The sequence below is a fragment of the Carcharodon carcharias genome, chromosome 14 (assembly GCF_017639515.1).
Source record: "Carcharodon carcharias isolate sCarCar2 chromosome 14, sCarCar2.pri, whole genome shotgun sequence".
In the NCBI taxonomy this organism is placed as follows: Eukaryota; Metazoa; Chordata; class Chondrichthyes; order Lamniformes; family Lamnidae; genus Carcharodon; species Carcharodon carcharias.
The window spans coordinates 76551685-76564574 of NC_054480.1; the positions used below are offsets into that span (position 1 = coordinate 76551685).

Consider the following 12890-nt stretch of genomic DNA (forward strand, 5'->3'; position numbering starts at 1 on the left):
ACCCTGACTGGCTCTTCATGTCTTTCGATGGCTACATATTGATTCTTCAAGGAGTCTTTCAAGGTCGTAACATCTTTCTGTGCCTTTTCTGCCTGCTGTTTTACCTGGCTGTACAACTGGTTGTGTTTTTTCAACTCCCGCTTCAACAATGCCAACTGTGGAATTGTGGGTCATTCTTTCCTCTTGGTACCTTAGTGTTGTCTCTGAAATTTATTTGTTCTGATCTTGCACAGCTTGGTTCATTGAAGTCTTCAGTTTATCATGCATTATCAATGGTGTATACTCAGCTGGAATCTCGCTCTTCAAATCTTCCAGTTCAGCTCTGAGGTGTACATTTTCCTGTAGAACTGCTTCATTTACCTTCTGCTCATGCATTTCCCTACTGGCATGGTTGGCAACCATCTTGTGGATTAGTTACATATTGTCTCCCTCGCTCTGGAAACTTTTGTCCCCCTTTCTCTGTTGGCATGTTTAGGTTTATCAGTCCAAGCTTTACACTTGCTTCAGCTGAGATGAGTGGCCATTGCATCCCACGTATATCTGGAACTCGAGGTCTTCCTTCTTGCCATTGCATTGCATTGGGTTGTCAGATTAATTTGTCCCTTCAGTCTGAGTATTGTGCCATCATATAGCCTCAATCTTATTTTAGAGGGCTTCATTTTCGGATCGCCATGTTGAGCGATTTCACACTGATCTGTGAAGATCATTACATTGCATGATGTACCTGTGTCTATTTGGCATTTCATGTTTGCCTGATACTCTCCATATGTGGTCATCATCGTAACGGCCACAAAGCCTTTGTCACTGATAGACTTTACCGAACCAACTTGTTATATGGTATATAGTTCTTCATCAGACTTATCTGCTGATATCTCTCCAGTGGCCATCTGCATAGGCTTGTTTTTCTGTTTTCTAGCCAAACATTTGTGTGCAAAATAATTCTGCTTCTTGCAGTTAAAACACTGCTTCCCCATGCTGGACAATCCTTCTTTTCCTGGGCATGCTGTCCTCCGCAGTATTTGCATCCTGTCCTTCCTACACTTCCAAGTTCAGATACAAAAGGGTGAGGGTGGACAGATTTCAACACGAGGAAGAGAGCTGTGAAATTGAAGCTTTGCTGGAGGAGCCAATATTGGTCATTGAGCACAAAGGTGAATAGGACTTATTGTGAATTAGGATACCATAAGACATAGAAGTACGCCATTCAGCCTATCATGTCTGCTCCACCATTCATTGACATCATGGCTGAACTGATAATCCTCAACTCCACTTTTCTGCCTTTTCCTCATACCCCTTGATTCCCTTAGTAATTAAAAATCCATCTCTGCCTTTAATTTACTTAACGGCCCAGCCTCTATAGCCCTCTGTGCTAAAGAATTCCACAGATTGACTACCCTCTGAGAGAAGAAATTCCTCATCTGTTTTAAATGGGCAGCCTTTTACTCTAGGATTATGCCCTCTAGTCCTAGACTCTCCCATAAGGGGAAACAACCTCTCGGCATCTACCTGTCAAGCCCCCGAGAATCTTACGTGTTTCAATAAGGCCGCCTCTCATTCTTCTAAACTGCATGAGTACAGGCCCAACCTACCCAACCTCTCCTCATAAGAAAATCCCTACATTCCCAGGATTAACCTAGTGAACCTTCCCTGGACTGCCTCCAATGCCAGTATATCTTTCCTTAGATAAGGGGATCACAATATTTTGGTCTGGTCTAACTAGTGCCTTGAATAGTTTTAGCAAGACTTCCCTATTTTTATACTCCATTCCTTTTGAAATAAAGGCCAACTTTCCATTTGCCTTACCTATTACCTGCTGAACTTGTATGCAAGTTTTTTTGTGATTCATGCAAGAGGACCCCCAAATCCCCGTGCTGCTTCATTTTTCAGTCTTTCTCTATTTAAATCATGTTCAACTCCTCTATTCTTCCTGCCAAAATGCATAAACTCACATTTTCCCAAAATATATTCCATCTGCCACGTTTTTTGCCCACTCACTTAATCTGTCTATATCCCTCTGTAGACTCCTTGTGTCATCCTCACCACTTGCCTTCCCACCTATTTTTGTGTCATCTGCAAACTTGGCAATAATACATTCATTTCCCTCATCCAAATCATTAATATATAAATAATTATGGACCCAGCACTGACCCCTGTGACACTCCAGGTTCCAGGTTGCCATCCTGAAAATGCCCCTGTATCCCAACTCTCTGTCTTCTATTAGTTAGCCAGTCCTCTATCCATGCCAATATACTACCCTCACACCATGGGCTCTTATCTTATTAAGTAGACTTATGTGTGGTCCCTTATCGAACGCCTTTCGGAAATCCAAATATATTACATTTACTAGTTTCTCCTTACCTATCCTGCTTGTTACCTCCTCGAGGAATTCTAATAAATTTATCAGGCATGATTTCCCCTTCATGAAGCCATGCTGACTCAGCTTGATTATATTATGCATTTATAAACGCTCTGCTATTACATCCTTTATAATAGACTATAACATTTTCCCAATGATTGATGTTAAGCTAACTGGCCTATATTTAACTGTTTTTGTCTCCCTCCCTTTTTGAATAAAAGTGTTACAATGGCAGTTTTCCAATCCTCTGGGACTTTTCTAGAATCTAAGGATTTTTGCAAGATTACTACCAATGCATCCACTATTGCTGCAGTTAGTTCTTTTTATATCCTAGGATGTAACCCATCAGGTCCAGGTGACTTATCGGCCTTTAGCCCCATTAGTTTCCCTAGTACTTTTTCTCTAGTGATAATTAGTGTATTTATTTCCTGTCCCCCTTTTGCCCCATGATTATTTAGTATTTTTGATATGCTAGTAGTGCCTTCTACTATGAAGACTGATGCAAAGTATTTATTTAACTATTCTGTCATTTCCTGGTTCCCCATTATTATTTCCCCAGCCTCATTCTCTAAGGGACCTATACTGACTTTGGCCTCCCTCTTCCTTTTTATATATTTAAAGAAGCTCTTACTGTCCGTTTTTATATTACTTGCTAATTTACCTTCAAAGTTTATTTTCTCCCTCTTTTTTGGTCATCTTCTGTTGGTTTTTAAAACTTTCCCACTCCTCTGGCTTACTGCTAATCTTTGCCACATTGTATGTTTTTTCTTTCACTTTGACACTATCCTTAACTTCCTTGGTTAACCATTGTTGGTTTATCCCTTTTCTACAATCCTTCTTCGTTGCTGGGATATATCTTTGTCGCGAGTCATGAAATATTTTCTTAAATGTCTGTGATTATTCATCAACCATCTTTTCAGCTAAACTCCTTTCCCAGTTCACTCCAGCCAACTCTGCCCTCATTCCTTTGTAATTACCCTTATTTAAGTTTAGCACAGTTGTTCCCAAAATAAGTTTCTCACTCTCAAACTGAACATTAAATTCCACCATGTTATGGTCACTGTTTCCTAGGGGATCTTTCACTCTGAGATCATTTATTAAACCAGCCTCAATACACATTACCAAGTCCAAAATAGCCTGATCCCAGGTTGGATCCACAAAATATTGTTCGAAGAAACAGTCCCGAATACACCCTATGAATTCTTGCTCATGGCCATCTCTGCCAATGTGATTTTCCCAATCTACATGAAGATTAAAGTCACCCATGATTAATATACTGCCTTTTTTACATGCCCTCATTATCTCCTGATTTATTCTCTGTCCTATTATAGCTACTGTTAGGGGGCCTACAGGCTATTCCCACCAGTGTCTTCTTCCCCTTGTTATTTCTTACCTCCACCCATGTGGATTCCACATCTTCCGATCCAAGATCCTCTCTTGCTATCGTACGTATTCCATCTCGTACTAACAAATCTACCCCACCACCCTTTCCTTCCTGCCTGACCTTTCGAAAAGTCACATACTCCTGAATATTTAGTTCCCAGCTTTGATCTCCTTGAAACTATGTCTCCGTAATGGCTATAAGTTCATACTCATTAACCTCTATTTGCGCCGTTAATTCGTTTATTTTGTTCTGAATACTATTAACATTTAAGTAAAGAGCCAGTAATTTTGCCTTTTTACCATTTTTCCCACTCTGACCCTATTTGCTGCTTTTTTTATGTTTGTACACACTGTCCCTTCCTGTCACACTCTGGGTAGCTTTACCTAAATTGCTACCCTGCCATGCCACCATATACTTTTGTTTTGATAGCCTACGTATCCCCTCTCCAGAATCCTCCCCTCTGCACCCCCCTTATTTAGTTTAAAGCCCTCTCTACAGCCCTAGTTATTCGATTCACTGGGACACTGGTCCCAGCACGATTCAAGTGAAGCTCAGCCCACTGGAACAGCTCCCTTCCACCCCAGTACTGATGTCAGTGCCCCATTAACTGAAACCTATTCCTCCCACACAAATCTTTGAGTCACGTGTCACAGAACTTTAGGCGAACTCGCTTCTTGAGGGTGGAAGATGGGGCACTGACCAGAGGAACATTGGAATATTCACATCTGGAAAATAACACATAAATGTAATGAAATGCATGTTGGTAAAACACAGAATAAGCCCTTAATTTCTGAGGATTATTCAGAAGAAACCATGTGGCAAGAAAGAGGAACTCTACTACAGGGAGTGGGTGAAGCAAATAGTATGGATGAATTTAAGGGGAAGGTAGACAAGCATATGAGGGAGAAGGGAATAGATAGTTACGATGATAGATTTAGAGGAAAGATGGGAGTAGGTCCAAGTGCAGCATGGGCTTTTTTTATTCTTTCATGGGATATAGGCTTTGCTGGGAAAGCCAGCATTTGTTGCCCATCCCTGAATGCCACTGAACTGCATGGCTTACTAGGACATTTCAGAGGACAGTTAATAGTCAACCATATTGCTGTCGATCTGGAGTCACATGTAAGCTAGACCACATAAGGATGGCAAAATTCCTTCTCTAAAGGATATTAGTGAACCAGATGGGTTTGACCTGTTTCTGTGCCATATATCCGATATGCTCTATGTAAGAAGAGAAATTCTAGTTTCTCTAGTCTCTATATAAGAGAAATTTTTTACTCAAATCAATTCTACTAAATTTCCTTGCACCCCCTCGAATACCCTGACATCCTCCCAAAATTGGCCTCAGTTACAGCAGCTAAAGCCTAACCAGTTTTTATAAAGGTTTAGCATGAGCTTTCTTGCTTTTGTACTCTATGGTTCTATTAAAGCAAGGATCCTGTAAGCCTTTTAACAACTCTGCTTGTCCTGCCATCTTCAGAGGCGTGCTTAGGTACACCTGCAGGCCTCACTGTTCCTGCACCCCTTTTAAAATTGTACCAATGAGTTATATTGTCTCTCCTCATTCTTCCTACCTCACCTGCACCACCCACCTGCAAGTTCCTGAGCTTCCCCTCCCTATAATTTACAGGTCTTCTCTTCTCACCCCACAACACCCCAGAGTTTTATGTCTCCATCAGGCCAAAAGGTAGCTGGGAAGATGTAGTTCAGGCCGCAGGCTTTGGCTAGGCACATGGGCAACCACAAATGAGACACGCATGTGCAGCTCTGGTGTGAGGGAGCAGGATGATTCCCATTTGGTTGCACCAAAGGGCTGCTAACGCCTTGCAAGTAATCAGTCCGTATTTATATCAGCAGTAATCACTGCAATAATTACTTACCAAACCTGTGGATCGATTTAGAGCACTCACACCTCACTTTGCTGACAGTGCAATCAGATACCATCTGCAGGCCAACATTATCATCAAATCTGTCAAAATGCAAAATCTACATTAGGTGTTGCTTTTTATTAGCCTCCTCTGATGACTTCCCATGTTACACACCTTATCAGGTCAAAATGTCAAGCCCCCAGCCTTTTGCGAATCACAATGTTTAGTTGCCACCTCCCTCCTTAATGTTCCCCATTCAGTCACATGATGGAAGATAGTAAAATCAGAATCTTGTCATGTGAAGATTCACCACTATGCCACGACAGCCCCAAACCCTTATTTCTCTCTTACCATATGCCCTCTCTGAACTCATCGTGTCTATCATGATGACCACTTAACTTCCTTTCCTGATCCCTATATTATCGGATATTTTAAATGGTTTCCTCTTGTCAAGCAATGTCCCTCTCCTTTTTAAAATTGCCTTCATTTACAACCCTCCACCCATCGCACCAACAGCTCATTTTATCATCTAGCATTTCATCTTTAACTTCCCTTTTATCTCAAAATTCCTTGAATGTGTTGTCATCTACTAGATTTGCACCCAACTCTACTGTAACCTCCTTGCTGAAATCTCACCACATCGCAGTACTGCTATTCACTTTGTAATCAACAAATTTTATTTTACTTTTGATTGCATTTCTAAAGATAAGGTAACTAGTTCAGAATGTTTACTGAAAAAAAGGATTATTGATTAGAGCTCCTTAAGTACTTAAGCATTCATGAGAAGCCCCAAATCAGTGTGACTTGCTTCACTTCTATAAGATTGATATGTAGTAAAAGGGTCTGGTTAATATGGGACTGAGTACAGTGCCACCCACAGAGTCATGTAAGAAGACACCTGACTCAGAACTGGAAATGGACACAGTTGGGTTAAGACCTAGAATGGAGTCAGCTCCATACCTGTACCATCTATTGTAAATATGTACATAGTCATGAGTTGTTAATAAAGACTTGCTGTTAATATCCTCCAGACCAGAAGCCTATTCATGATGTCCAAAGCAGGATTCTTCATGAGGGAAGCCCCGGGATTACAAACCCCATCCTCACAAGAATGTTGAGAAACTAAGAAAAAGGGCACCTTCAACACATTCTGCACTGATCCTAACTTCCAAATGAAGCTACAGACGCTGAGAAAATTCACCAGAAAGAAAAAGCTCCAGAGACACAAGAGCCTGGATGCAGATAAGATGGGTAGAAGTTTTACTCAAGCAGAAGACTCCATTGCTTCCATTGCTGGAAGTCCAGCACTCACAGCCTGCAAGGGTGGGATAAAATTTTTAAAATTCCAGTCCAGCTAGTCCTAACAAACCCCTTTCAAGTCGTTCAGTCATAAGCGCCATTTGAAAGCAACTTGTCACTAAACCCGATTCCAGGCTCCAAGTCATGGCACATGGCTCCAGAGTCTGGCACTGCAAGAAAAAAAATCATCGTTAATAATTCATTTCATCCACTCCAGGTACCTCGCAGCTGTCCAGGTTCAGAATCAGCAAGCCTGTGGTTCTTTTCCAAGAGCCCCAACACATAACACATAATAACTGCCGAGTTAATTAAGTTGGCAACCAACCAACCTCCGCCACCACTGTGGTCCCTTCTTCTTCAGGCATAAGCATGCCACCACCATTTTGAAAAGCCCGGCAAGCATAGGAAGATCCTTTGTTCAGCAGTAGCTGGCGATGCCATTTTGAAGCCTGTAATCTCTTTAATCTGTACCCACACATTTTTAAATCTTCAAAAATGGATTGCAATTCCACACTTCCAGCTCAACTGGGAGTCACCCATGGCCCAGACCAGTCACACAAGTGGAGTCTTTGTAGGAGAGGATTTTTAAGATAGTGCTGCTGCAAGTCCCAATAAAAAAATCTGAGGCAGAACAAGTCAGTACACTTCTTTACTCGATTGGGCCAATCACAGACAAATTCATTTAATGACCAGCTACTGATGAATCATCTACCAAATTTGATGACGTTTTGAAATCTTTCGATGTCTATTTCAACTTGAGATGCGATAAAATACTGGAGAAAGCTAAATTTAATAAAATGGTCCAGCTCCCTGCCGAACCTGTCAATTACTTCATTTTAGGGTGGCTGAAGGATGTGAATATGGCGATTTACTGTTTGAGCTCAGCTCAGACAGAACTGTGGTGGGTGTTACAGACGATTCACTCTCTGACCTCCAACAAGCTAAAGATGATCTTAACCTCGACAAGGCAATCCAGTTAGCTAGACTGTCTGAGCTACGTGAACAACACAGATCCATCCCAAGTGGAGAGACACTTCATGGGGAAGAAACCAGCCTTCAGTCCACCATAATAATAAAAGCAAAATACTGCCTACGTTGGAAATTTGAAATAAAAACAGAAAATGGTGGAAAGACTCAGCAGGTCTGGCAGGATCTGTGGAGAGAGAAACAGAGTCAATGGTTCGAATCCCTATGACTCTTCATCAGAGCTGAGAAAGAGTCATATAGATTTGAAACATTAACTCTGTTTCTCTCTCCACAGATGCTGCTAGACCTGCTGACTCTTTCCAGCATTTTCTGTTTTTACCTCAATCCACCATATCAGATCACAGACACACAGTGACCACCCAAGTCAGGCAAAACACCCCTGAACTGCCCAGCAGAACGACCCTGCCTGCACTGCGATGCGAAGCACCCTCACAGGAAACATCAGTGTCCTGTAACCACTGCCTAACGCTTCCACTACAAAGGCAGAGACACTTTGGTAAACTGTGCAAGTCAAAATCCCATCCCTACACAGACATTCCAAAGATAATCCATGAGGTCAAGATCGAAGCCCCAGCCATTCTTCTTGGGGGACATCAGAGAATGTGGCTCTTCATTTTGGAATGCTGATATCCTGGTAAACGGTTATCTCACCAATTTTAAATTAGATTCAGGTGCCAGCGTGACAGTCCTATCAGACGAGGAGCCATGGTTCCAAGGTCATTGGATTCGGACAACAGTCACTCTACTGTATGGAGAAGGAGGAGTCCGACTCCCAATCATTGAGATGATCCTTGAACTATTAAGGTATAGTGACAAACAAATCTTTGAGCTAATGTATGTTGTCCACAATCAGCCATCCTCTCCTCTCAGCAGTAGCGTCAGCGTAGCCCTCGACCTTATCCAGCCAACAGAAGATGCCAAGACTACCAATAATTAGTCGGCCAGAAGAGCATGGTCCTGAGTCCTCAAACACTAAAGTTTATTCAGGCTATGATTTCACCTGTGATTTTTCTTTTCTTTTGTGGAGCAGGTTTACCCATCATCATTCCAGGTCTTGGAAAATCCCCAACGGTCAGACCAAACTACTGCACACGAGATTACCATTGCCTCCAGTGGAAGTGGTAGCAGAGAAGGATCAACAATCTGAGCAGCCTCCACCTCTAACTATGATGATAGCATAGTCAGTAGGGACACCAACCACTGTGAGCACACAGCAACTTCGAGCCAGCAGGCTAAAACCACAAGGGTTGCTGGAACCTGGTAGCATATGCGTACCATCAACAACAAAAAGCAGAGGTGAGCATGCTACTCAATCTTTTTGCCACAGGAACACACTTCCCCAGCCTTAGCGAGCTTCCAGATGGCCTAAACAGAGAAGGATGAAAGAACACCGCCAAGCAGATGAACACATTTTTCATCACTCCATAAGAAAGTCAAGAGTGACAACATCCATACTCTACCAAACCAACCAGGTGTGGTTTAATCTCAAGCAATGAAAGATGAAACCATACCCAAACACCAGTCCACCCTCCAAGCCAACAACAAGGACAAGCAACACCAGAGCATACCATTCTCCTGACAGAATGGCGAACGAGATGTGGAAGGAATTTAAGGCCTCCAGGTTGCCCGAACCCCTAACTTCAAGGACTTGGAGGGGGGAGATGGGGTAGTGAGAATGTTGTTAATGTTAATATTTTAATAACAATAATGTTAGAATAGCATCAAGGCTGTAACAATAAGGTTAATGGACAAGGCTTAACAATGTAAGACTTTGAAGTAAACTAAAGTAACTTTATATCCATGGGATAGAGAATTGGAGGGAGGTGTAGTAGAAGGGTCTGGTACATAAAGGGTTACTTTGGGACTGAGTACAGTACCGCCCGTACATTGTTGTAAGAAGACACCTAACCCAGAGCCAGGGTCAGTCTGGAGATGAACACAGTTGGGTTAAGACCTAGAATGGGGTCAGCTCCAAACCTGTACCTTCCACTGTAAATATGTACATAGTCATGAGTTGTTAAGAAAATACATGTTGTTAATATACTCCAGACTGGAAGCCTAATTCATGATGTCCAAAGCAGGATTCTTCAGATAGGACATTTCATTTTTCAGATGTGCATTTAATACTTGGAGTTTTACATGAATAAAATAAAAACATACCGAATATTTTCCCAGGATGATCGTTTACCAAAAGTAATAACTGGGGCTTCTCCCTTCGCAAGGTAGGTGAGTGTCTCTTTGATAATGTTTTCAATTGCTTTAAGAACATCTGAACTGAAAGAGAGGTGACATTAATTAATAAGTTTATTGTATAGAAATGGTGCTCAGCAATGAAATTGTCATACTGAAATTGCAATACTCTGAATAAGGTATGAAAACTCAAAAGTGCCATCTGGTGTATTGTCAAGATCTTATAAAGCATCAGATCTGTATTACCTTATGCACTCCTGAGCATTCTGTATCAAGTGCTGACACTCTCACCTTATCTCTAGAATTCAGCTCTTTTGTCCATATTTGGCTGTAATGAGGCCTGGATCCAAATGGCTGTGGGAGAAACTAAACTAATGATTGATGAGCAGTTAAGTGACACATGATATTATTGTCAATGGTGGCTTCCATCACTTTGCTGAAACTTGAGATAAGCTGATGGGACAATAACTAGCTGGATTGAATTTGTCCTGCACCTTGTTAGAGGACATGCCTGGGCAATTTTCTACTTTGTCAAGTAGATCCGTATTGTACCTGTGACAGTTTGGCTACAGGTGGGGCTACGTTAAAGCACTTTAGAAAGGATGTGATTGGGGTCTTTTGCTGTATCCTGTGTTCTCAGCTATTCTTGATATCAGGTGAAGTGAATCACATTAGCTTGAGACTAGAATCTTTGATAGTAGGAATCTCAGGAGGCCAAGATACATCATCCATTTAGCAATTAAATGTTTCAGCCTTGACTTTTGCACAGTTGTGATAGGGTCTGCGGGGCAGATTTAACGGGTTGAACGGCCTCCTCCGGCTCCCACTGCTCGCCCGATTCAGACCCCTCTGAGATTGCTTCTTCAGCAGGCTCTGCAGCCACTGCCTCCTGCTGCTCTGGCCTCTGCTGTTCCTGGCATCCCTCTTTAGTGGCACCAGTTGTGAAAGGGTCTGCCATTATTGAGGATGGGGATATTCATGGAAGCTGCTCTTCCCGATCTTGTTTATCCATCACCATTCATAACTCGATAAGGCAAGACTACAAAGCTTTGATATAATCCATTAGTTGTGGGATCACTTAGTTCTGTCTAAAGCATGTTCCTTTTGTTTAGAATACATACAGTCCTGTATTGTAGCTTCACAAGGTTGGCACCTCACTTTTAGGAACACCTGGTGCTACTTCTGTTATACTCTTCTACACATCTCGTTGAACAAGGATTGGTTCCCTGGCTTGATCATAACAGTAGAGTGAGGGAAATGCTAGGGCATAAAGTCAGGTTGTGTGGAATACAATCCTACTGCTGCTGCTGATGGCCCACAGCGCTTCATAAATGCCAGATTTTGCATTGTTAGATCTATCCTGAATGTAATCCATTTAACACGGTGGCAGTGGTACACATGATGGTGGATGTTCTCACTGTGAAGACTGGATTAATCTCCATAAGGACTGTGCATTGAACACTCCTAATACTACTGTGGAGAGGTGCATCTGTAGATGTAGCTTGGTGAGGACAAGATCAAGTAGGTTTCTCTATCGTATTGTTTCTCTCACCATCTTCCACAGGCCATTCTGGCTGCTAGGTCCTCCAGGACTCAGTTAGTTCTGTCAGTTGTGGTGTTACCAAGCTACTCTTAGTGATGGACATAGGAAGTCCCCACAATGAGTACATTCTGTACCCTTGCAATCCTTGATGCTTCTCCAAATGGGGGTTTATTCATCACTGAGGGAGGGTGTTAGGTGGAATCAGCAGGAGCTTTCCCTGCCCTTGTTTCATCAGATGCTACAAAACATTACAGCATCTGGAGTCAATCTTGATACTCCTAGGGTCATCTCCTCGCAACATGTACCCGTGTGCCATCACCTTTGGTAGGCATGTGGTACAGGATGTACCCAGTGATGGTGATGGAGGAGTCTGGAACATTGGTTGAAAAGTATGATTCTATGAGTATGACTATGCCAGGCTGTTGCTTGTTGAGTTTTTGGGATAGCTTTCCCAAATTTTCTAAAGTCCCCAAATGATAATGAGAAGGACTTTGCAATGTTGACTAGGGTGGTTGTGCCTTTCCTCATGTCCATTGCCTAGGTTGATCTGTCCTGTTTCACTTTTATTAGATTCTGTCATAGCAGCTGATTGGCCGAGGCTTTGCCATGGGGACACGGGGAACCATAGGCTCCCCAAGCTCCCAGGTAATTCAAAAAAGGTGCAAGGTTTGAACATATTCCTTTCATTTATTGAGAACAGGTATAGAATGTATGTCGCTTTGAGCAAGTATAAATGAGAAACAAACCAATTTAAGGTAATCAGTCGAGCTCATAACGTGACCCACCACAAATCTTTGGAGCATTGTGTATCTTTTCTTTCAATTCAATACCATCCTTAACTTCCTTAGTCAGCCACAGATGATGAATCCTTCTCAAGGAGTCTTTCTTCCTCAATAGAATATGTTATGATCTTCGTAGATACCGATAACATTTAAAAGAAATTTGAACAGCCAGTTAATAGCTGAAAGGATAATAACAGACTAAAAACACTTTTGACGAAACTCTACTTTTGTAGGCAACTTGTACTTTAAACTATAGAACAGAACTTTTCACAACCAGGAAAAAACACTATGTTATATGTTGCGCTGTCCTTTAATTAGACGTTGCATTCTCCCAGAATCAGTTCAAAATGATTTTTAGCTTCTGTTCTTTTCCTTTCTCAGCATAGAATCTTTTAACTCCAGTACTGTCTTTCACGGTGCAAGTTTTCCTGGAAAATTCTTCTGGATAAAGCTAGGCAAATCATTTTAACTCCACACAAAT

General features: G+C 41.9%; 1 protein-coding gene across 1 annotated transcript in view; it reads right to left on the bottom strand.

The window, feature by feature from the left end:
• Positions 1-11042, bottom strand: part of spo11 (SPO11 initiator of meiotic double stranded breaks) — a 97617-nt gene extending 86575 nt beyond the window's left edge. The window contains exons 1-3 of the mRNA XM_041205477.1: positions 10852-11042; positions 10055-10168; positions 5621-5709 (exon numbers count right to left, since the gene is read on the bottom strand). Coding sequence (XP_041061411.1) covers positions 5621-5709; positions 10055-10168; positions 10852-11042 — 394 coding nt within the window. The remainder of the gene's footprint in view (positions 1-5620; positions 5710-10054; positions 10169-10851) is intronic.
• Between the last annotated feature and the right edge of the window lie 1848 nt (positions 11043-12890).